At 45.7% G+C, this 23,615-nt stretch overlaps 1 protein-coding gene across 1 annotated transcript in view; it reads left to right on the top strand.

Annotated features, from left to right (window-relative positions):
• Mras (muscle RAS oncogene homolog) overlaps positions 1-23,615 on the top strand; it is a 50,834-nt gene that overhangs the window by 6,897 nt on the left and 20,322 nt on the right. The window contains exon 2 of the mRNA XM_076867231.2: positions 14,446-14,656. Coding sequence (XP_076723346.1) covers positions 14,464-14,656 — 193 coding nt within the window. The 5' untranslated portion in view covers positions 14,446-14,463. The remainder of the gene's footprint in view (positions 1-14,445; positions 14,657-23,615) is intronic.

Here is a 23,615-nt window from a genome sequence, read left to right as displayed (position 1 = left end):
CTTCATGTTTTCACTGGAAACAGAGACCCCGAGGAGCAGATAGAGGCAAACGCATCTTTCTCAGCCAGCACCATTCCCTCACGAGTCAGGCCCAGAAGCCCAAAATAGCCTCTCTCATGTTCTTCTTTCAATGCCTGCTTTATTGTAACCGGAGATGAGGGAAGAAGGGTGGAGATGCTGTCCCAAAGCCTCAGGGGGCACATATATGAAAAAAAAAAACTCATGGGAGATGTCTCCTCAGCCTTCCCTGCTCTTGGGCATTCCTCAGGTTGAGATTCCTGGCAGAGCTGAAGGGCCAGCACTCCTCACCTGGGCCCCTCACCCCTCCAGAGTCAGGCTCTCCAAGGCCCTGCCCCGTTGGTGCCCTCAGCATCCAAGGCCAGCAGCCTCAGCTTTCACGTCCACCTCCACTCACTGACCCCCCAGCCCCACCCACCCTCAGTGGACAGCAGCCTGAGTCCACTTCTCTGGGGCTGGGTGGGTGTTTCCTGCATGTTTGAGATTTTATGGAGGAAATCAAAATAAAGAAACAAAGCCTTTGTTTTATTTCTGGACTCCAACTGGGGATGGCTGGAGGGATGGAAAGGGGCAGCAGGAGCTGGTCACTTGGCATGTCAACAAAATAGCCATTCTAATAGAGCATTTCACAGGGACTTTTCTATTTAGGGTTGGTGTGGGCGAATAGGAAAGACGGACGGAGGACTGAGATCCAGGAGGGCTGAGATCCATCTGCGTGGGGAAGAAGAAGGTGGGGTAGCCTTTGCCCCAAGCAGAGTCTGTGGCAGAGCTTAATATCCAGGCAGGGGCCTGGGACCTCCCAGGTAGGCCACAGAGTTGGGGTGCCCTAGGCACTCTCCATCCTCCCTTCCTGGGGGAACCCCCCACTGCAGTTTCTGCTCCACTCCCTGTTTGTATGAATCATCTTGAGGGAGTCCCCTACCTCCATACCCAGAGAGGGGAATGTCACCACTGACCTCTGTGTCCCTTTCTTCGCTGGTCAGGTTATGTTTCTACATGTGTAGAAATGGGGAGACGCACTCCCCACTATTTCCTAATCTTCCCAAAGGATTCTCTCATTGGAGAACTTTTCCAAGGGTGTCATGTATTTTTGTTTGAAAATTGCCCAAGTATCAATGAAATCCCTGTTTGATTCTCCACCCTGTTGTATATCACAGACTTTCTCCAAGGGCTTAAAAGAAAGAGGGTGTGCTGTGGCTCAGAACAGGGCAGAAGTTAAAATCCAGTGTCAGAAATCCTCCCTTTGTTTGGTCAAGCCCAGCAAATTTCTCCCTGGCTGTCTCTCTCCTCAAACTTTCCTGCCATTTTCCAGGGACCAAGTTTCCTGGACGCTTAGCCCCAGACCTTCTGAAAACTCCAAATTTCCATGACTTTTGATTGCAGAGGAATGATGACATCTATCCTGGACGAGGCTATGAACTTTTTACCTTTTTTTTTTTTCTTTTTCTTTTCTTTTCTTAAATCTGGAAAGGGTCATTAAAGAGTTTGTCTAAACAAGGATTATGCATCCTAGAATTATAGTAAGAATCAAAAACTATGGAATGATTGTAGTCATTATTACCAGTCAGATCAGATTCTTTTTTTTTTTAGAGAGAGAGAATAATTTTTTTTTAATATTTAGTTTTTTTAGTTTTTTTTTTTTTTTTAGTTTTCGGCGGACACACCATCTTTGTTTGTATGTGGTGCTGAGGATTGAACCCAGGCCGCACGCATGCCAGGCAAGCACGCTATCGCTTGAGCCACATCCCCAGCCCCCAGATCAGATTCTTAAGTCGGGCCTTCAAACTCAGATGTTAATTTGTTTCATGCTTTTCGGTTAGAACATTTTGCAGAGTAGCTGTCAGGATTAGAGATGATGTAGATCAACAAATATTTGTTGAGCACCTCTGTGCCCGGCTCATGCTGGGTACTGACAACCTACTAAGACACATTACATCATAAACAACTAGGCATTAAGTACTAGCATGCAAAGTACTGTCAAGGCAAACAACTAGGTGCTTATGGAGAACATAAGAGTAATCTCTGCGAGTCTGAGATGCAGTGGGGATCAGGGAAGCGTATATAAGGTGCTTAGCATGCGGTCCGGGCTTAGGAAACAGACATTATAAATATCAATCTGGGTCACAGGACTCAGCCTGAATCCTCATCCCACTGGTTGCTGCTACCACCCACCAACAGTAGTTTTGCAGACAGGTGTTTAATTGGCCTGAGATTATGCAGCTAGCAGAGGGGCAGACAATTTTTAGCTGTGACTTTTAATGAAAGCGCTGCATGTAGAGAGCAGGGGGTGGGTGCCTGGCCCCCGCAGCTGGTACAGATGTCTGGGTGAGCCCTGCCTTTGAGAATGGAGCAGCCTGTCAGCTCTGTGCTCCTTCCACGCTATCGCTGCCAGGCCTGGTCAGCCAGGTTTGGAGGGCAAAGAAACACGGCAGCCCTTTAGAGCTTGGAGGGCCGAGGTGTGGAAGGTGGCCTCCTGCCTTTCCAGCTAAGCGGGCTTAAAATCCTGGGTCCGGAGGGCCCTGCCTCCAGTCCTGGCTGGACCCTCAGTACCGGGCAGCCGTTCCTTCTCCTGTCCTGCTCTCTAGGCCTTCGCAGAGGAAAATCCCACACCTCCCCGTCCTGCTCATTGCCATGCCCGACTCGTTCTCAGGAAGTTTCTCTTTTATTTGGCCCCAGTCCTGCTCTCTGCAGTCTGGTTACTCTTTAAAAAATGGAGATTGGATCACCTCACCCCACCTCAGGGAAAAGCCTGGACGGTTTCTTTTGATAAGCAGAAAAAAAAGTTCACCTTCTCAATTAATGGTGTTTAGTATTTTGAATCTGAATGATGAGAGCAAATCCCAGCAATGGTTCCTTTTTGGAGTGCCTTTGGGCCCTCCACCGCCCTGGGTCTGACACACTCCTGCACAGGCTGTGCCCTCCCCCTGGAGAACACTCCTCTGGAAATTTTCCTCCAGCCTGAATAACCCCTGCTGCTGCTCTTCAGGGTCACTTCCACTTCCTTTCATCTCAGCCTCTTTGCAGCCAAAGCCAGGCCAGGCCCAGGCAGCGAGAAGGTCTTCTGCCCTGGAACAGCCACCCCACTGGATATGTGCCGCTCAAAAAAAGGCCAAGGTGGCAGCTAGTGACCTGGGCTGGGGCCACCATGAGGCGTGGGGGTGATTTGTTTGCTTTGTACAATGTGTGAAACTTTTAAATTGATGGTTAGTAATTTTAAAATCTGGTCTACACCTAACTCAAATTTATGGACACTTTTTAAAAAATTTAAACTGGTAGCTCTGTTGCAGATAGTCTTTGGTTGCTGTGATTAACTGTGTAGGGCCCTCAGGGGGCCCAGAGACAGAGAGGACAAGGTCCAGCCCTCAGCCTCCTGTCCCAGTCTAGCTGATGAAGCAACCCCAGCTCCTGGATGTGAGGGGAGGCAGAAAGGGGCACTTTCCAAGAAGAGGTGAATGGCTCTGAGGCCAGCCAGATGATGGACACTCAGGGCCTTGGACAAACCACAGAATTCTCTGTCCTTCAGGGTTCTGGGGGCTAACAGTATCTTCTTGGCAAGGTGTATGTGAGTTGTCAAGGGGAGTCATGGCTGTCACCTGGCACCTGTGGAAGGAGACTCCAGGAGGTAGCAGAAGGCCCAGAGGAAGCAAGACTTCTGGGGCTCAGTTCAAAATATCCTAGGGAAACTGAGGCAGCTCCCTATGATGGGTGGTTTTCTAGGCAATGTCGGCAGAAAGCATTCACTGGTGGACTGTGCCTACAGGTGCCCGTGCCCTATCAGGGTCTGGAGCCTGGTCACTGAGCGCTATCCTTGGAGACACTGCTGGGAATCAGCAGGAGCAGAGACTGCACAGGGGGTGGGAGGAGCTTCAGGCACCCGTGGGCGAGCTTTCCAGGAGCACCCATGAGAAGCAACAGTGCGGGAGTGGTGGGGGACCATGCTGGTGGAGGGGGTCCAGGCCAAGGGCAGACACCTGCCACTGAGTGGGTGAGCCTCAGAGTTGCTGAACTTTGACCTTGAATTTTAAGTAAAGGGTTGAAGTAAACTGAGAAAGGAAGAGAGAATCAGGGCAGAAAGGTGGGTGGGAAGATGCCCGTGAAGTGGGGTTGTGCAGGGTTGAACCTGAGCAGCCCAAGATGGGGCTGTTCCAGAGGGGTCAAAACAGGGAGAGGCAGGACCTCAGCCCTCTGGGTACAGGAGTGCAGGGCCCTCAGAGTGGGCAAGCCCAAGGTGTGTGGAGCCAGCTGTCCCTGTACGGTGATTGCTAGCATGACCTTCTTGGTCACAAGCAGATTCCTGTGGAGGGCTGCAGAGGTTCTCCTTAGCTGCAGGTGCAGCTGACCCAACACTAGGAAAATATTAATAGGCCTCCAGGGACTGAGATTTAAAAATAAAGCCACTAACCCCTCTCTTGCCTCCGCTGCCACCCAATAAAACCATGAGCCTGAGGGCAGCCTGCCCTCACAGAGCCCACGCTCCACAGGACAGGAGACCCTTTCTCTCACCCCTAGATTGAGATCCCTCCCTGTCCTCCGTGAGTCATGGGGACACCGTGGGGGCAGGGGTGGAACTAGAGGCTGTGCTTAGTGTAGGGATGCAAAGATGAAGATCCCGAGTTTTCAGGAAGCCAACAGTGACCTCCTCCCCTGCCACCTGCCACCCCCATCACCTCTGCTGTCCACACGTCCACACCTCATACTCAGTTGCAGTACCCAGTGCCGCCTTGGTTTTTAACACCCCTGATTCATATTTTGAGGCTTCTCTTCCTCATGTGGACACACTTGTCCTATTGTTTACCTGGCTAATACCTACTTGGCCTCCAAGACTCTATTCTGGCATTATCTCTACTATGAGGGCTTCCTCAATACCCCCAGACCAGGCTAGATGTCCCCCATTCTTGGGCTCCCACATTACTTAGCCCTCCGTCACCTCTCTCTGCCTCCTCTTTACACTGTGAGCCCCAAGGGCTGAGCTGGGCTCAGGCTCCTTCATCCTGGCATCCCCTGTTCTAGGACCCAGCACACAGCAGGTGCTCTGGGGCACTGACTGGGGTGTCCATCCACAGGGTGAATGGGTGTGTGTCTGGAGAGGAGGATGGCTTCCATTGATTCCTCTCCCTCTCCTGGGTCACTCCTTTGGATCAGGTAAAACCAGGCCCATCCTACATACATCCTATACCCTGTCTGCCTTTTTCTCTTCTAAGAATATACCCCACAAGCCGCAGGGCATAGAGAGGGCCAGGTTGCCCGGTGCAGAACACTTTTGGATTTTTGGAGACAGTTGGTTTAATGTTGGGTTCACTAGCAGTTTGGTATCTTTCCTGTACTCTGCATCAAGGAAGCATCTCCTGAGTACTTGGGGACATATAAAAGAAGGCGTGGATCCTGCCTCTGCAAAACTTCACTCTCGTCTGTCATTCAGTCAACAAGCACCTGGGGACTTGCTGTCCTAGGGTGTTGCTGGAGAGATCAGCACCAGGCTGAGACATGGGAGCTGCCTTCCAGAGCAGATTGAGAGCTGAAGCCTGGTCACAGTTGGCAGGAGAGTCTTCCAGGGAGGGAGATGCTGGGTTGTATTGAGCTGTTCCCTGTGGGACAGTCTGAAGGGAGCTCCAGAAATTCAGGGAGGGCTTTGGAGCAGCAGGGCTTCCTGCAGGAGAGACTTGGGATGGATTTTGAAGGATGCTGTTGTTGGATCAAGCAAATAAATGTCCCCTTTCATCAAACCATGAGACCAATGCTGCTACTGCCCCACTTGTAGGAAGGTAAGCCAGCTGCCTGAGGTTCCAGGCTGTCTCATCCCACAGCTCAAGCTCCAGGTGAGGGACCAGCCCACAGCTGGGCAGGGAACAGCACATGTGTGGACCATCAGAGAGGATGGGCTGCAGTAGGGACCAGCACAGTGGGAGGGTCCCCCATGGAGGTGCTAGAAAATGAGTTCTCAGAGCAGCCTGGTGCCCACAGCTTCCATTCTGATCCTCATTGCAGGAGGCTGCAGCAGTGTCAGACCTGTGTCCTGTGCAGCAGACCTCGTCCCAGTCAGGATCTGGGGTGGCAGGGTGTCTGTTCACAGTGACGAGTGTCTGCCCTGGGTGCCCCCTAGTTCCTGACCTGTCCTTGGTTGCCTCCTTCACTCTGATGCCAGCTCCCTGGCTCACTGCTGACCTCTCTACGCACTCCTGGATTTGCCACCTGTACCCTGGCCTGGCTCCACACACAGGTGTCCACCACCCTGCCAGCCATGGGAGGTCACCTAGCATTAACAGGCTGGCTGTAGCTCTGGAACCACACCGGGTGGTTTCAGGTCCTGTTGCTGCCGCTTTCTAGCTGGGCAACCTTAGAAAAGGCATTCACTTCTCTGTGTTCCAGTTTCTTCAGCTGTGAGGTGGGGCTAATCCAAGCCCCTACCTGATAGGGCTGAGGGGAGTTAATGAAGTGTCTTCTAGCAGCACCAGACACAGGTCTACTGGCTGTTTTACCAAGATCGCTGGTGGAATGGCTAAGGCAGGTGGTTTCTGCACATACTCTGGAACTCGGTGCTGGCACACGGCTAGGCCAGGCCCTGCCCAGGAGGGCCCCCACACTTGTGGGAAAGACCCAAGTGTGAATAGTTGTGATATAAAGTCATATGGTCCCTGGGGTGTGTGGGGGGGTGCAGAGAGGATTGTAAGGCCAAGACATTGTGGCTGTCCCCTGGCCTGCTTCAAGTGTTGGCCCTGGTCTGGACCTCAGGGACTCCTGGGATCATTTCTGCTCTGCTGCCAACAGGTGTGACCCTGACAGAGGAGGTTGGTTTAAAAAAACTGAAGTTCTCTAGAGATGACCAGGAAGGCTGTCCCTGAAGCCCTGAGCCCTTCCCAAGGAAAAGGATGGTCACTAAGTGGGTGGGAGGGAACAAGAAGGGTAATGGCCTAGAGCTGGGATGGTAGACAAGTTTGCTTTTGTGGCAGTCACCTCCTTCTCTCAGCCAGGAGAGCGGTGTTGATAAGGATTCTAAGACTGAGCAAGGAAGAGGCCCCGGAATCCAGGGTGATGTCTTCCATGGCTCTGAGAATGGGGAGGGGCTGTACCCATGCCCCCCACTTGCCATCTAAAGGCCATGTTTAAGTTCTTTTGCAGCAGGAGATAACATACCTGGCTGGCTGGGTGGTTGTCTTAAGAACAGAGTGAGCCGAAAGCACAGGGGGCTTTGTGGAGGAGTTGGGTGGTCTAATGACAGGGTTGGGCTGGAATCAGCCAAGATATGAAACAAAAGGGCTGGGGCAAAGTGTTGCAGAGGGCAGAGTGAACCATTAAGGGATGCCAAGTGGCCTGGGCCCCTGGAGGGTCAAACGCCATTTATGCACAACCCGCAGGTCAGTGACTCTGGGGAAGCTGCCCATTTCTGGGAATTGTGCAGAAGGGAGGGGCAGCTCCTGGAATGCACAACCATTTCCTCCACATGGGTTGGGTTACTCCCCCCAATGTGTCCTCATCCCCTAGAGCTGGGCACACCCAGACATCATAAAGATGAGATTAGCTTCCCAGGACTGATTTAGCTCCATGTGAACTCACTCTCTCTGCCTTATATATCTAGAAAACTTGCAGCTCAGCTAATGAAGTTAAGGGGGCAATCTTTAAAATAATTAGTATCGAAATAGGCAAAAGAGCAATGATTACCAAACAGTGAAATCAGCAGCATCTTTGGGAGAAGCTGTGGTTTGTCCACTGCCCGAACCTCTAGCAATCTGTGGTCCTGTAGTCAGGGCCAGGGAAGCAGCTGCAGGATGCCCTACAGGGTCCTGACTCACCCTGACAGTTAAAGCATAGCTGTGGGATGATGCAAACAAATCGACGATTAATTGACAGAAGACTTGGAGACCATGTGGCATGGCAGTGCGAAGCATGATCGTTGGTGTCTAAGCATCCACAGCAGAGGTCCACTACACAGTGGCAGTTGTTGGTTGCTGTGCAACTCCTCCAGGGCACCACTGGCTCTGGCCAGGGCTGTATAATGCTGCTTTGCAGCTAGACCTGGGATGAGGCCAGGCAGCCCATGCGCCCTTCAATGGCCTCTGTAGATGAAGCCATTTTTTTTTTTCACATGTACAGCTCACCTGGAGCAACAGACACAGTGGGAAACAAGCTCTGTAGAAGCCCTAGAACCTGGGAACTTGGGAAGAAACAGATTTGGAGAGGAATTCTAGCTAGTGGGCACTGCTATCTTGGGGGGTTTCTGGGGCCCATGGCTGTCCGAGGTATTTATACCTGTTAATGTGTTAGATTCTACCATAGTGTACGTGTTGTCTAGGTGGTGATGGGTGGGGCCGGGAAGTGGACTAAATCACCAGAACCTACCAGGTCAGAAGGGAGAGGAATAGTTGTGATATTAGAGTCATATGGTCCCTGGGGTGGGGGGCAGGGAGGGTTGTAAGGCCAAGGACATTGTGGCTCTCCCCTGGCCTGCTTCAACGAATTTGCCTATCAGTGCAAGTATGTCCTTGCTGAGTGACCCTCTGAGTTATTGTCACTGGGGCCTTGCACATTCTTGGGACTCTGTTTTATACAGGAGGACACTAAGGCTCCAGATACTTAAAAGCCTTGCCCCAGACCACACAGGGAGCCCATGCCAGAGCCGTGAGTAGAACACTGGCTGCCTGGCTACAGAGAGAAGGCTGAGACAGACCCCCAGGCTGCCACACTGAGAGTCCCTGGGACTTTGCACATGACTGTTCCCAGGAGGTTCCAGACCCACCCGCCACAATTTGAAAGTTGCTTCATGCAGAGCTCATGTTGGGGTCACCAGGCCACCCAGCCATCCACTTCCTAGGGGTATGCACCAGCCCCTTTCAGAAGGATGGACATCATTTTCCTGCCCTTTGGCAGGCATGAGGGAGGGCTGGGTGGTGGAAGGCTGCATTGGGGCAGGGTCAAGTGGTCGTTCTGTGCATAGACACAGAACCTTCCTTAGTTTGAATCCTGCTCAGGGTCATGAGAGCCAAGGAATAAGAAGATATGACTCTTATCCTCATAGAGCTTACCACCTGCTTGGAGAGGTGACTCCCCAAATTGATAAACAACTCTAGATCACGCAAGATGATGCCGATTATGGGTAAAGAAAGTGAAAAAACAGGCAACTCTTGGGTGCTGTGGTATACCCCCGCATCTCAGGAGGCTGGGGCAGGAGGGTCACATGCTCAAAGCCAACCTCAGCAACTTAATGAGGCCCTAAGCAACTCATGAGACCTTTCCTGAAAATAAAAAATAAAAAAGGGCTGATGTAGCTCAGTGTTAAAGAGCCCCAGAACAAATAAAATAAAATAAATATAAAAAACAGCTTACTTGTCAGTTTAAAGATGCCTGAGGTTTTCATGTACATGTTATTAAAATTGTTGAGGAAGCGATGTTGCCTTTTAGGAAGAAGTTTCCAGTATGAGCAATGGTTCAGGTTGCTGGTGCAGCCTGTAGACTGGGTGGGGCCCTGGGGAGTAGTTGGTTGCCACGGGAACCAGCTCGGCCGCCTCCACTGCCAAGTGGCTGCTGTTCCAAAAGTTGGTTTCTGCATGGAGGGGGCTGCCTGGAACCTCAGAGCCATTTCCCATGGAAACAATGCTCTAGATGATGGGTGACGTGCCCACAGAGGCCTATTTAATCTGGCACTGAGAGCTGAGATGCCAGTGTGGCTTCTAATGGAGGAGGAGGTGGGGTGGGGGGTGGAGGAGGAGGAAGAGGAGGAGGGTGGCAATCAAGGAGCCTCAGAGCAGAAGAACCATGAGCCAGAGAGGGGGTGGGGTGGGAATGCTGCCTGTTTTCTGAGATCAAAGGGAAAAAAAAGCAAGAAAGGAAATACTGGGGCACCTTCTCTGAGCTGAGCATATTCCATACATTTCTATTTCATGCTCAGAGCAATTCTGCAAAATGTGATTCTCTAACCAAGCCCTCTTTACAAGTAAGATGCTGAGGCCATGAAAGGAACTTGCCCAAGGTCATTCAACTGGCCAGTAGGAGTGTACCCGGCACAGCAAATTAGTGGGGAAACTTTGAGAAGAACCCAAGTCTCTCTTATATACCACTTTCCTACCTCAGAAGGGCCCATCTATGGTCCCCACAAGTGAAGAGCCAGCATTCTAGAATGATCTCCAAGGTGCCTTCTCACGGAGAGGACTGGAAAAGAGAGGGAAATTGCGAATGTAAGCACTTTGCTTCTTAACCACTGACCGACTTTTTATCCCGCAGTGACTTTGGTCATAGCCTATTAGTGGCTTTTTAAAAATTCTCTGTGCCACATGAGATCAACTTATTCTGTAGGAGAGGGAAGCCTGCCTCTTGCCATCTTGGCCATACTTCCTATTTACAAAGACATCATTTGGTCAGAGGGTTTTTCTGGGTGGAAAGACATGCCCATCAGGAGAGGATTCAGCCTAAAGCCTTCGTGAATTGGGGTGTTCTCTGAACTCATTCTCCTGCTCTAGCAATGTTTTTTTTTTTTGAACTTGTACTTGTTCCAAAAGGGTCCTATCTATGGCATTGGCCTGAGCTCTTAGAGTCAGTCCTACTCCCTGGCTGAGAGTTGCCCCTTAGCCCTCTGCATGGTAAGGGCCAGCTCTGGATGGTAGATCATCTGGCTGTTGTTCAGAAATACCAGTGTCCAGCACATGCCCGCCCTATGCCAGTGCTGTGCCAGGTTCTAGGGACAGAGAGGAGCAAGATGCAGCCCCTGTCCTTGTGTGCATGGGAACATGTACAGGATCCAAAGTGTGATGGTGGCCTCTGCGCCAGGAACCACAGGGCTCAAAGTGCAGGGTGGTGTCTCCCTTGGGAGGTGACTCTGGGCTTGGGCCTGACCCAAGAAGGAGTGTGTGCCCTCCCAGGTGCCTGGGTATATGTGGAGTATGCTCTGTGACCACAGGGAACCCTGGGAGGACACAAAGCTGGTTGGGGGTGAGAGGAGAGTATGAAGGGCTGTGGCACCAGTGTGGCTGGAGAGGCTAGCCTTAAATGACAAGGTGACAGGACTCAGACGTCCAGTGAAGGAGCCTGGACCTGACTTATCAGCTGTAGGCTGCACCAGAAGGGTTTGCAGCACAAGGGACCCAGCCTGGTATGTGTCAACCACAGAGTTCCTCTTCTAAAAGTCCCAAGTGGGACAGTAACCCCACGACATGGTTCCCTGTGCCCTGTGGGGTTCAACCCCTGAGTGTAGGGTGCTGTGAAAAGGAGGGTCCCCTCAGCTGCCCAATCCTGCCAGCTGCCTTGGCAAGCAGAGGGCATTCTTTGAGCAAGTCCCCAGGTGATTCTGCTGTGGGTGGTCCGAGCTCTGTCTCAAAGGTTAAGTTCATGGCCTCTCATATTAACTAGTATGTTATCTTGTTTTCCTTCGAGAAGAAAATCAACAGAAATGATTTTACTTCCCCATACCTTCCCACCCACTTAGTACACTGTGGCTGCCAGCGGAGAATGGAAGCTTTGGAAATCACCCCTAACACCAGCAGACGTGTTTCAGCCCTGGCCCTGGGTCATGGTGCACCCCAGGCGAGAACAACCACGGTTCACAGGGCGGGGGGTGGGGGTGAGGAGGGAGGGAGCTGGCCCTTCTGTCCTCTCACTGTTTCTGCCACCCTCTGCCTCCCCTCTGGCCCCTATGGACCACCACCGATGCCGTGGATTAGCCATGAGAGAGCTCAGTTAATTGAAGCCACAGCTCATCTCCATCTTTGTAGCAAGATGCAGGAATCAGATTCTGGGGCTGCAGCCAGGGCCCGATCCCATCCTGACCCAAAGGAGCTAAATAAAATGAGAGAGAACTGAAAATTTTCAGGTGGCTTGGACATTTTACTATTGTCAAAGTTTTCCAGTATACAGATATTATACAGTCATCCCTTGGTGTCCTAGGGGGATTAGCTCCAGGACACCCCAAGGACACCAAAATCCTCAGATGCTCAAGTACCTTATATAAAATGAGACAGTATTGCATATAATACATCTTCACATCTCTATATTACCTACATGCCTAATACACAATAAATGCCACAACAATTGTATTGTTCAGGGAAAAATGATAAAGAGTCTGTAAATGTTCAGCAGAAATGTAATTTTTAAAATATTTTTAATCCACAGTTGGTTCAATCTGAATGCAGACTCATGGATGAGTAGGTATGACTGTGCATACCTGTTATAGAAAATTGAAACAGAGAGGAAATCAAAGGACCCTGCAGGGAGACAACCTTCTAAACCTCTCAAAGCCAGATTCACCCCTGGATTTGTAGATAGATTCATTGGCAGGTACCTTCCTAGAAGTGGGATTATATGTATTTGCTACTTTGCAGCCTAGCTCCCCCCTCCACCCGCTATACATACTACAACATTTTTTATATCATCCTTTTAAATTATTCCATTACATAGACAAACTTCTTTAATTCTCTTCTCCAACATTTAAGTCATTTCCATTCCCCTCCCCCATTCCCAACATCTTTGTACACGTCCCTGATTATCTCCTTAGAATAAATTCTCACATGCTTACAGCTGTGGGAGAGGGTACATCCATTTTCAGTTCTGATGTTTATGCAAGTGTCTCCCTCGCCCAGGCCTGAGGGTATCAAAGTGCATACTTCCCTTTATACTGGGGGAAGTCCTAAATGTCAACATCAGGCTTCAGTGACTGCAAAGGATTCCACAACCACTCTGGCCTGTAACCCCATGCAAATCAGGACGGCCACAGAACCCACACTTGTGTCTAACACCCTTTCTGACACAACCTAGAATTGAAGACTCTTTTAGAGATGAAAATAGAAATAAGGAGCACCCAAGCCAGCCCTATAATCTAATAGATAAGGAAATTGTGGCTCAGAGAGATCAGAATCCTCTCCCAAGTAGGGGTGTCATGCAGGAGCCCCCGTCCCTTGTCCTCTGGGCCACGTTGCCTCCCTCCCTCGGTGAGACCATAAGACACACACGGTGGCTTTCCCCTTCCAACTTGCACGGGAACTTTCCCCTTTGCTTCTTCTGGAAGGTGGGGTGGAGCTTTCTTTCCCACTGTTAACACCCAGTTTTCATGCTACCAAGGAGGCCCCAACAGGAGGACCCAGCTTCTCCCTGGCAGGGTCCACAGTGAGCAGCTAACACTCCTAATTGTTCTTCAGGTGCACCTCCCTACCAGTGCTGGCAGCCTCCTCTTCCTGGAGACTGTTGCTCCTGTCACTGTGACACTTGCTGGTTTCCCTCCTGTTTTTTGGATTGCGCTTTCTTTCCATGACCCCTGCCTGTCTCTCTTCCTTGACACTATTTCCAAAGGTCACTCTTAACTCCTCTGCAGACACCTCTTCACATCAGTCCTTATCTGTGAAGGGGCCAGGTTGTCTCCTCCTCCTCCTCCTCCTTCTCCTCCTCCTCCTCCTCCTCCTCCTTCTTCTTGCGTCTTGCTGTATTGCTCAGGCTCATCTCAAACTTTTGCATTCAAGTGATGCTTCTGCCTCAGCTTCCTGGGTGGCTGGGACTACAAGCATGCACCACGATGCCTGGCTTCTGCAGAATTCTATCCCGTATTTCCAGCTGCCTCCTTAGCTTAGGGTTTTTCAGCTTTGGCAATGCTCTGTGATCGGGGACCATCCTGTGCAGTGTGGGATGGTTCAGCAACATCTCTGGTCTCTGCTGACGAGATGCCAGTGGCACCCACTCAGTTGTGACATCCAAAAATATCCCCAGACATTGCAAGAATCCTTGAGGGGGCAGAATCACCCCTGGTTGAAAACCGTTGCCTCAGTCCAGGCTCGGTATCATCCAAATAAAACTATCACCTCAGGCTCCCTTTCCTTTTCCCTAATGAAAACAGGGTGGCCAGTTGCCCTTAGGTTCCAAAATGACCATGCGTGGTAAAGGCCAAGGAAACAGGGAGAGGAGCCAGAATTCAGAGAGTTGGAGGGAGCCTCAGAGTCCCTGAGCATAGGTGTGCTGAGTAATTATGGCATTTCGTTCTAAGCTCCGACACAGCTTCAAATCCTCAGCATAGCATTCCTATTGATAAGAGATGTTCCAGTCGATAAAGACGATGTGAAAGGTGGACCTTTGTGTGCTCTGACTAAAGCCCTCATGTTTACCTGTGAAGTTCGAGGGCAGAGTTTAGTTCTGAACTCCTTTAACACAAAAGCCCTTTAACAGAGCGTTTGACTGTGATTTGTTAAAGAAGAACAGTGGTACTTCCCAAACCAGTCTGGCACATAGTTGGTATTCAATAAAAGGTGGCAGAATTCAGTCCTTTGAACCGTGATGGTCTCTGTGTGGTAGATCCAGGGATGATACTTTTATTTTCTTTTACTTTCCCTCATTTGGAACCCTTTCCACCTTGGGGAGTACTTGTTATTTTTATGAGAAGGGAGGAAAACCCGTGAATATTTCCCCCTAATTGAAAAAGAAAAAAAAGTCCCCTGCTTTATTCCACATGTCTTGCCTCCCCAGGTCTGACCTCCCAGCAACATGGCAACCAGCGCCGTCCCCAGTGACAACCTCCCCACGTACAAGCTGGTGGTGGTGGGGGACGGGGGCGTGGGCAAGAGTGCCCTCACCATCCAGTTTTTTCAGAAGATCTTTGTGCCTGACTACGACCCCACCATTGAAGACTCCTACCTGAAACATACAGAGATTGACAATCAGTGGGCCATCTTGGACGGTGAGACTGGGTGACAATCCTGCTTGGTGTTAGTTGGGGAGGATCTGGGAAATTTAACAAGTTTCAGTGGGACCAGATGGTTTCCTTCTTGTCATTATGGGGAGGTTGGTATAAGGCTGTATTTGATTTGCTAGGTGAATTCTGAACAGGCAGGTCCTTCACAGAAGCCTTGAAATGCTTTGTGGAAACCAAAATATACCAGAATCACACCAACTCAGCAATGTCATGTTTGTTATTGCTTGCTTGATCGGAAGCTCTGATTAACAGTTAAAGATGTCTCTAGCTAATAAACAAGGGAAAGACAAATTATTTCTTAATAAGCATAGTGTATTTTGTAATTGTCTTTTGGGGGAGGGAATCTTGATCTGACATTGTGTTTCTCTTTTGGTCTAAATTAGTATTTCTCAAAGTGTGATGCCATGGAACTTATTAGAAATGCAAATTATCAGGCTTTTGCTAATTTAAAAATTCTGAGGGTGTGGCCAACAATCTGTTTTAATACACCACCCATGTAATGCTGAATTTAGAGACCACTGCTGTAAATTCTTACTGATAATTAGCTCACTATTCATGAGCTTCTTAAACAAAGACCCATTAATCACACGATATTGGTCTAGGAGGGAGCTCTGAAAGCCTCTGAGATACAAGTTCTCTATCAGATATGCAATCTGCATGAATTTTTTTTTCCCAGTCTGTAATTTGTTTTTATTCCTTTACAAGTTTTTTTCAAAGACCAGAGGGTTTACTTTTGATGAAGTCCAGTTTATCTGCTTGTTGTTTTATGTATTGTGCTTTGGGTATTGTGTCTAAGAAATCTTTGCCTAACCCAAGGTCACAACAGTTTTTCCTGTGTTTTTTTTTTCCCCTAGAAAAATGTAATGGTTTTAGATTTTACATTGAGGTTTATAATAATGAGTTGATTTTTACATAAGACATGAGGATAGAAGAAAGTTCATTTTTCTATAAATGGTTATGCGGTCTTCCAGCACTTTTTATTGGAGAGATTGTCGTCGTCCCCCCCCCCCCCCCCCCCCCCCCCGCCCCCGACAAAATGCCTTTGTATTCTGGTGAAAATCCCTTGTCCGTATTATCTATTTCTTTGATCTGTTTGTCTTTCTTAACACCAGTAACACACTGTCTTGATAACTGTAGCTTTATAATAAGGCTTGAGGTCAGATAATGTTAAATCATTAAATCTCCAGCTTTGTACTTTTTCAACATTGTTTTGGCTAGTCTAGGTCTTGAGTATTTCCATAGGTATTTTAGAATCCGTCAAAATTCTGGAATTTAGGATTATGTATAGTAATTTGAGGAGTACTGACATCTTAACAAAATTGAGCCATCTGACCCATGAACACATCATCATTACTCTCATTTAGGTCTTCTTTTAATTTCATCAATTTTTTTTGAAGTTTTGAGTAGAAAGACATTTTACATATTTTATCAGATCTTTACCTACATTTGTATTGGTGCTATTGTAAATGATTTTTAAATTTCAGTTTTTCAATTGTTTGTTGCTATTATATGTAAGTACAATTGATTATTATGTTAATCTGATAGCTGGCAGGTTGAGAAACTGATTTATTAGCCCTAATGGCTTTTTTTTGTAGATTCCACTGAATTTCTCTGCATTGTCACATCAGTGATAAAGGCAGTTTTAATTCTTCCTTTCCAATATGGTTAGCTTTTATTTATTTTTCTTGCCTCATTTCATTGACGAAAGCCTCCAGGGCACTGTTGAACAGAAGCAGGGAAAAGAGAAGTGCTTGTCTAACTCTAGATCTGAAGGGGGAGCTTCCAGTCCTTCAGTGTTAAGTACAAATTAATTAAGCATTAGCTGAGATCTGTTACAGACGGCTTTTGTTACATCAGGGAAGCCTCTTTATATTCCTAGTTTGCCAAAGGCTTTTCTTCAGAAACAGATGCTGGATTTTATCAAATGTCTTTCCTGTGGTTACCAAGATAATCATATGGTTTTTCCTTTTTCATTTGTTAATTTGGTAAATAATGGGTTTTTTTCCTACTATTAAACCAACCTTGCATTCCTGGGACAAGTACCTTTGGTTATGATATGTCATCTTTTAATATACTGTGGATTTTGATTTGCTAAAATTTTATTGAGAATTTTTATATCTATGTTTTTGAGGGATATTAGTCTGTATTTTTCTTGTATGTCTGTCTGATTTGGGTACCAGAGTCATGCTGGACTTATATAATGAGTTGGGGATTATCCCCTTTTCTTCAATTTTCTAGAAGAGTTTGAGCCACATTTGGTATTATTTCTTCTTTATACACTTAGTAGAATTTGCCAACAAGGCCATCTGGAACTGGAGTTATCTTTGTGGGAAAGTTTTTAACTACAAATTAAATTTCTTTAATACATACAAGCCTATTCAAAATAAATCTTCATTCAATGAACTTTGGTAGTTTGTGATGTGACTTTGAGATTTTGTTTGTTGGAGGTGCTGGGGATTGAACTTGGGGCCTCACACATGCTACCGCTGTACCCCTGAGCTACATCCCCAGCACCCAAAATTTATTAAAGTCATCAAAGTTATCAAGTCTGTTGGCATAAAGTTGTTTATAATATTCTCTTATTATCTTTATAATATCTGTAGCATCTATAGTGATGTCACTTATTCCTAATATTGGTAACTTGTGACTTCTATTTTTTTCTCTAATCCTGCTGGCTAGAGATTTATGAATCTTACTGATTTTTCTCAGAGAATTAGTGTTTGCATTCATTGATTTTCTTATTTGGGTCCACTGATTTTTCACTCCTTTCCTCTTGCCTGCTTATTTTGGATGTAATTTTCTTTTTCTAATTTCTTAAGGTGCAAACAGATGTCTTTGAGACATTTCTTCTTTTCTAAGCTATTCATCTGGTGCTTTAAATTTCTCCTAGTCCTTTAGCTGTGTCCCATCAATTTTAATGGGTTTTATTTTCATTTTCATTCAGTCCAAATTCTTTCTAATTTATCTTTGAATTTTTTTTGACCCATAAATTATTTAGAAGTATATTGTTTAGTTTTCAAGCATTTTGGAATTTTTCAGAGATCTCTCTGTTCTTGATCTTTAATTCCATTGTATCAGAGAATGTGCGGTGTGTTATTTGAACTTATTGAGTCATTTCTTATCACCTGGAATACGGTCTGTCTTGGTAAATGTTTCATGTGTGTGTGGAAAGAACTTGTGTTCTGTCATTGGGTGGAGTGTCTATGAATGCCAATTAGATTAAACTGGCTGAAAATGTTGTCTAAGTCTTCTACATCATCATTGATTTTTCTGGATACTTTTTCTATCAATTATTAAGAAGAGGGGTATTGAATTTCTGTGCATAATTGTAAATTTACCTATTTTTTCTTTTCAGTTCGACGAATGGTAATGCTCTGTTAGTAAATACATATATGTTTAGTATTGATATATCCTCTTGAAAAATGGGCCCTTCAATTATTATAAAATGACTTTCATGGTCGCTGCATTTTCCATCCCTATACTACAGCCTGGAAATTCAGAAGGCCATAAGTTAGGGAGTCATAGATGCTGTCACTATTTTATGTCCACCTCTCAGGGAACATTCTCCTTCATTGCCTGATGTTTGGTATCTTGACAACCATTGTTTCATATATTTTGCCTGTTTTTTGGTTTTTGGGGTGAGAAGGTAAATCTGGTCCCGGTTGCTTCATCTCGGCCAGAAGCAGAACCAAATCATTATTTAAACAAAACAAAACAAAACTACGTGTCATGACATATACCTATAATTCTAGCGACTTAGGAGGCTGAGACAGGAGGAATACAAGTTTGAGGCCAGCCTTAGCAACTTAGGGAAACCCTGCCTCAAAATAAAAATTAAGAAAGTAAAAAGATCTGGGGATGTAACTCAGGAGTAAAACATCCGTGGGATTCAATTCCTAGTACCAAACAAACAAAAACAACTTTGTGAACATACTAAAAAATTACCAAACTATACACTTTAAGGGGGTGAAGAGTGTGGTGCATGAATATCTCCATTAAGAAAGCACCATCTTGGGCTGGGGTTGTGGCTCAGTGGTAGAGCTCTTGCCTATCCCGTGTGAGGCACTGAGTTCGATCCTCAGCACCACATATAATTAATTAATGAAGCATCCATCAACAACTAAAAAAATATTTAAAAAAAAAGAAAAAGAAAACACCATCCTTCAGGGCTTGTCTGCAGCTGGGACTTTGACCAGTCCCACTGGGTACCAAGCATGTTCCCACTTTGGGGACTTGGCACGTGGTGTTCTCTCTGTACTATATGTTCTTCCTGAAAAGATGCTCATTTCCTTTAGGCCTCAGCTTAAATGTCACTTTATCTGGGAGATAGTCTCTGACCAGGCCATCTGTACTGGTGTCCATGCATCCTGTCCATGTCCATTCTATCTCCCTGCTCAACTCTGTTTTTCTTTATTCTGCCCTTCACTGTTGAACATATCCCATAATATTTATGAGTTTCTCTCTCCCCTTCCACTAAAATACAAATTTGTGACAGCAGGGACTTTATATTTACTGCAATATCTCCCCAGCATCTAGAATACTGCTTGGCTTATCATAGGTCCTTGGTAAACACTTACAGAATGAACAAATGAATGAATGAATCCTGAAATACGTTACGTGGTCACAGGTTTGATGTGATATCTATATTATTTTATTCTATTCATACTTATTTATATGGTGTGTGTGTGTGTGTGTGTAACTATTACAATTAAAAGTTTACACTTATGCATTTTCTAAAATAATTTCATGCATCACCTATTAGAATAAATATCACACTTGGGATATACTGAATTAAATAAATAAAGTTTTTTTTAACTGCAGGACTTATAACAACCTTTAATATAATAAATACATATTAGAAGCATATTGGTAAGATATAGTGTTCTTAGGACTCCCCAACGGGACCATTTTTTGGTACACCATTCTGGGCTATGTTCCACAGGGAAAAAAATATTACATGATACATTTAAGAGATGAACACTGTGTCTGGTACATAACTGTAGCTCAAACAATATTGTTTCTCTCTACAGCCGTATAAGCTTCTCTAACATCTTCCTAAATAACTTTGGACACTAGTTTCTGAGAAAAAGAGTCTTTCTCGAGTGTGATTTTTAGATTTTGTGATAATATTGAGAGCAGTACCAGGAGAGAATGCGGAAACCCTGCCCTGGAACTGCTCTGGTAGCTTGAATTGGCTCAGCTCATTCCTTCCTCAGGAGTTAGACCGACTCACGGCATTGCCCACCTGGTCCTTCCTCAGGAATAGACACCAGAGTCCAGACCAGCGCCCTTCACTACCCAATAAGGTCTCCTATTAAGAAAAGGAAGAGCCGGGTGCAGTGCACATGCCTGTAATCCCAGTGGCTCAAGAGACTGAGGCAGTAGAATCACAAGTTCAAAGCCAGCCTTAGTAATGGAGAGGTGCTAAGCAACTCAGTGAGACCCTGTCTCTAAATAAAATACAAAATAGGGCTGGGGATGTGGCTCAGTGGTCCAGTGCTCCTGAATTCGATCCCTGGTACTGCCCTCCCCCCACCCCCCAAAAAAGAAAAAGACAGCTGGGTGAGATGGCGTGTGGCTGTAATAGACTGGAAGATTGAGTTTGACTGCCCCACTCCCACCCCCCCAAAAAAAAAACTAAAGAAAAAGAAAAGGGATGCTTGAAACATTTCTTCTAAATATTAAGAATGGATTTTTAAAGTGAGCCCTATATTTTGAGAACTTGAATCAGAGGAAGGTTATCCTTAGACTTCAGTGAAACCCTGAACCGTGCTGGGGCCCACCCTGTTGGGATGGTTTGCAGCCCTGGGGTGCTCAGAACACCTCGTGCTCTGAAGGCTGCGTCCCTGGAGGCCACCCACCTGGGGAGGTGCTGGGCCTGGAGATGCCTCCCGTTGCCCTCTGCCCCACTCAGCTCCCAGAGCTCTGGAATCTGTGGTTTCTCTTCTTCCAAACTCAGAGCAAAAACACAGACAGCACGATACTGACGGTGAGGGTGACGGTGATTATGCAGAGGAGGACGAGGAGGATCTTTATCATCAGTAATGACGTCATGGGGGATTGCTGAGTGGAAGGCCCATGCTCAGCACACTTTATTTTTTTTTTTATTAGTGCATTTTATACAGAATAATGTGTTTCCTTGTGGCATATTTGTACATGCATGTAACACACTTTGATCATTTATATCTCCCTTTACCCCCTTACCATACTCCCATCCCCTTCCTTTTTTCTAATAATCTCCCCCTTCTACTTTCATGTCACCTTTTTGTCCTCCAGGATTCCACATATGAGAGAAAATATGTGACACTTATCTTTCTGACTCGGGCTTACTTTGATTAACATGATGCTGTATAGTTCTTTTCTTTTTTTTTTCCTGCAATAACATTTTTATGGCTGCATAATACTCCATTGTATGTGTGTGTGTGTGTGTGTGTGTGTATATATATATATATATATATATATATATATATATATATATATATATATATATATGAGTATTATTCTATATATTAGTGTGTGTATATATATACATATATATAATGGATATAACTTTTCATGCATCACACATATATCCCATGTGTGTGTATGTATGTGTGTGTGTGTGTGTGTATATATATATATATATATATATATATATATATATATATATATATAATCTTTATCCATCCATCTTTTGAAAAACACCAGGCTGGTTTCATAATTGGGCTATTGTGACCTGTGCCATAGTAAACACAGGTATGCAGGTGTCTTCTATAGTATGCTGACTTGAATTCCTTCAGTTATCTACTGGGGAGTGGTGGAGCTGGGTCACATGGTTCTTTGTAGTCTTTGAGGAACCTCCATAGTGATTTCCATGGTAGCTGTGCTCATTTACATTCCCACCAACAGTGTATAAGGTTCCTTCCCCAGTATTTTTTTTTTTTTTTTGTATTCTTGATGATTTCCATTCTGCCTGGGATGAGATGAGACAGCAGTGTGGTTTTGATTTGCATTTCCCTCGTGGATATAGATATTGAATATTTTTTTACATAGTTATTGTCCATTTGTATCTCTTTTGAGAATTGTCTGTTCCATTCATTTGCTGGTTTATCAGTTGGGTTATTTATTTCATTGCTGTGAAGTTTTTTGAGTTCTTTATGTATTCTGGATTTTAATCCTCTGTAGGAAGAGCAGCTGGCCATTCTGTAGGCTGTCTCTTCACTCCATTTCCTTTGCTGTGCAGGAACTTTTTAACTTGATGCTGTCCCATTTGTTGATTTTTGTTGCTTTCTGAGCCGTTGGAGTCCTCTGTAAGAAGTCATTACCAGTGCCTGTTTCTTGAAGTTTTTCCTCTATATTTTCTTCTGGTAGTTTCAAACTTTCTGGCCTTATACTTAGGTCTTTGACCCATTTAGAACTGATTTTTGTACAGGATGAGAGATTGAATCCAGTTTCAATTCTGTTTATTTATTTACTTATTTATTGTGGTGCTGGGGTCCGAACTCAGGGCCCTGAACATGCTAGGCAAGTGCTCTGCCGCTAAGCTACATCCCGAATGCTTTTTATTTTTGTTTTTGTTTTGAGATAGGGTCTCAATAAGTGTTCTAGTCTGGCCTGAACTTGGAATCTTCCTCCTCTCCACAGGAGACAGAGACAGCCTCTCTGTCCCCTGTCTCTCCAGCAAGGGGTTGGTGTTTGCAAAGCATTAAAGCCTGGCTCATCTCCTGAGCCCTCAGAAGCCAGGATATTTCTATGCTCAGCAGCTCTACAGCCAACTTCACATTGGGCACTGAATTCTCAGAGGTGAAATGATTAGATTATGATTTGTGGTCTCATCAGTTGGTTAACACACTAATATGGATTAACTGGGTGGTAATGGTAAGCAGGTGGGGTGTAGCTTGAAGGAAGGAGATCATGGGGGACATTTAGATTTGTCTCCTGTGAGCAGAGCTCTTTCTGCTTCTTTGTTACCATGTCTTGAGCCATTTTCCTTCTCCACACCCTTCCTGCATGATGTCCTGCTTCACCTCGGGCCCAGGGCTGTGGTAACAGGTGTGCACCGCTGCACCTGGCTAAGCTTCTGTCTTCTACAGATGGACATGTAGTTTTCCCAGCACCATTTGTTAAGGAGACTGTCTTTTCTCCAGCAAATGTTTTTGTCCTCTGTTCTATTCACTGGACTATGTGTCTGTTTTTATACTAGTGCCATGCTGTTTTTGTTACTATGGCTTTGTTTGTTGTATATTGTGAAACTGGATATTGTAATACCTCCAGCATTGCTTGTTTTGCTCAGAATTGCTTTGGCTATTCTGGATCTTTTGTGCTTTCACGTGAATTTTAGCATTTTTTTCCTAGTTCCTTAAAGAATATCCTGGTATTTTCTGGATTACATTGACTCTGCAGATCAGTTTCACCAATATGGCCGTTTTAGCAATATTAATTCTGCCAATCCATGAACATGGGAAGTCTTTCCATATTCTAGTATCTTCTTCAATTTTCTTCTTCAGTGTATTGTAACTTTCATTATAGAGGTCTTTCACCTCCTTGGTTGGGTTTATTCTTGGATATTCTATACCTTTTTTGATGGTTTTGGGAGTGGAATTGTTTTCCTGATTTTTTTTCTTATTGTGTTCATTATTTGTAAACGACTGATTGGTGAGCTATTGATTTTGCATCCTAAATTTCTTTATCAGATCTAAAAGTTTTCTGGTAAAATTTTTAGGGTCTTCTAAGCATTGTATCATATCATCTGCAAATAGGGGTAATTTGACTTCCTCATTTTCTACATGCATTTCTATTTCTTTCTCTTGCCTATTTTTCTGGCTAAAACTTCAAGTAGAGTGAACATCCTTGTCTCACTCCTGATTTGGGAGGAAATATTTTCATTTTTTCCCCATTCAGTATGATGTTGGTTTTGATTTTGTCAGATATAATGTTATTATGTTGAGGTAAGATCCTACTATAC

The sequence above is a fragment of the Callospermophilus lateralis genome, chromosome 10 (genome assembly GCF_048772815.1).
Source record: "Callospermophilus lateralis isolate mCalLat2 chromosome 10, mCalLat2.hap1, whole genome shotgun sequence".
NCBI lineage: Eukaryota > Metazoa > Chordata > Mammalia > Rodentia > Sciuridae > Callospermophilus > Callospermophilus lateralis.
The sequence above is the reverse complement of the archived record's forward strand: the minus strand, read 5'-3'. Positions and strand labels throughout refer to the sequence as shown.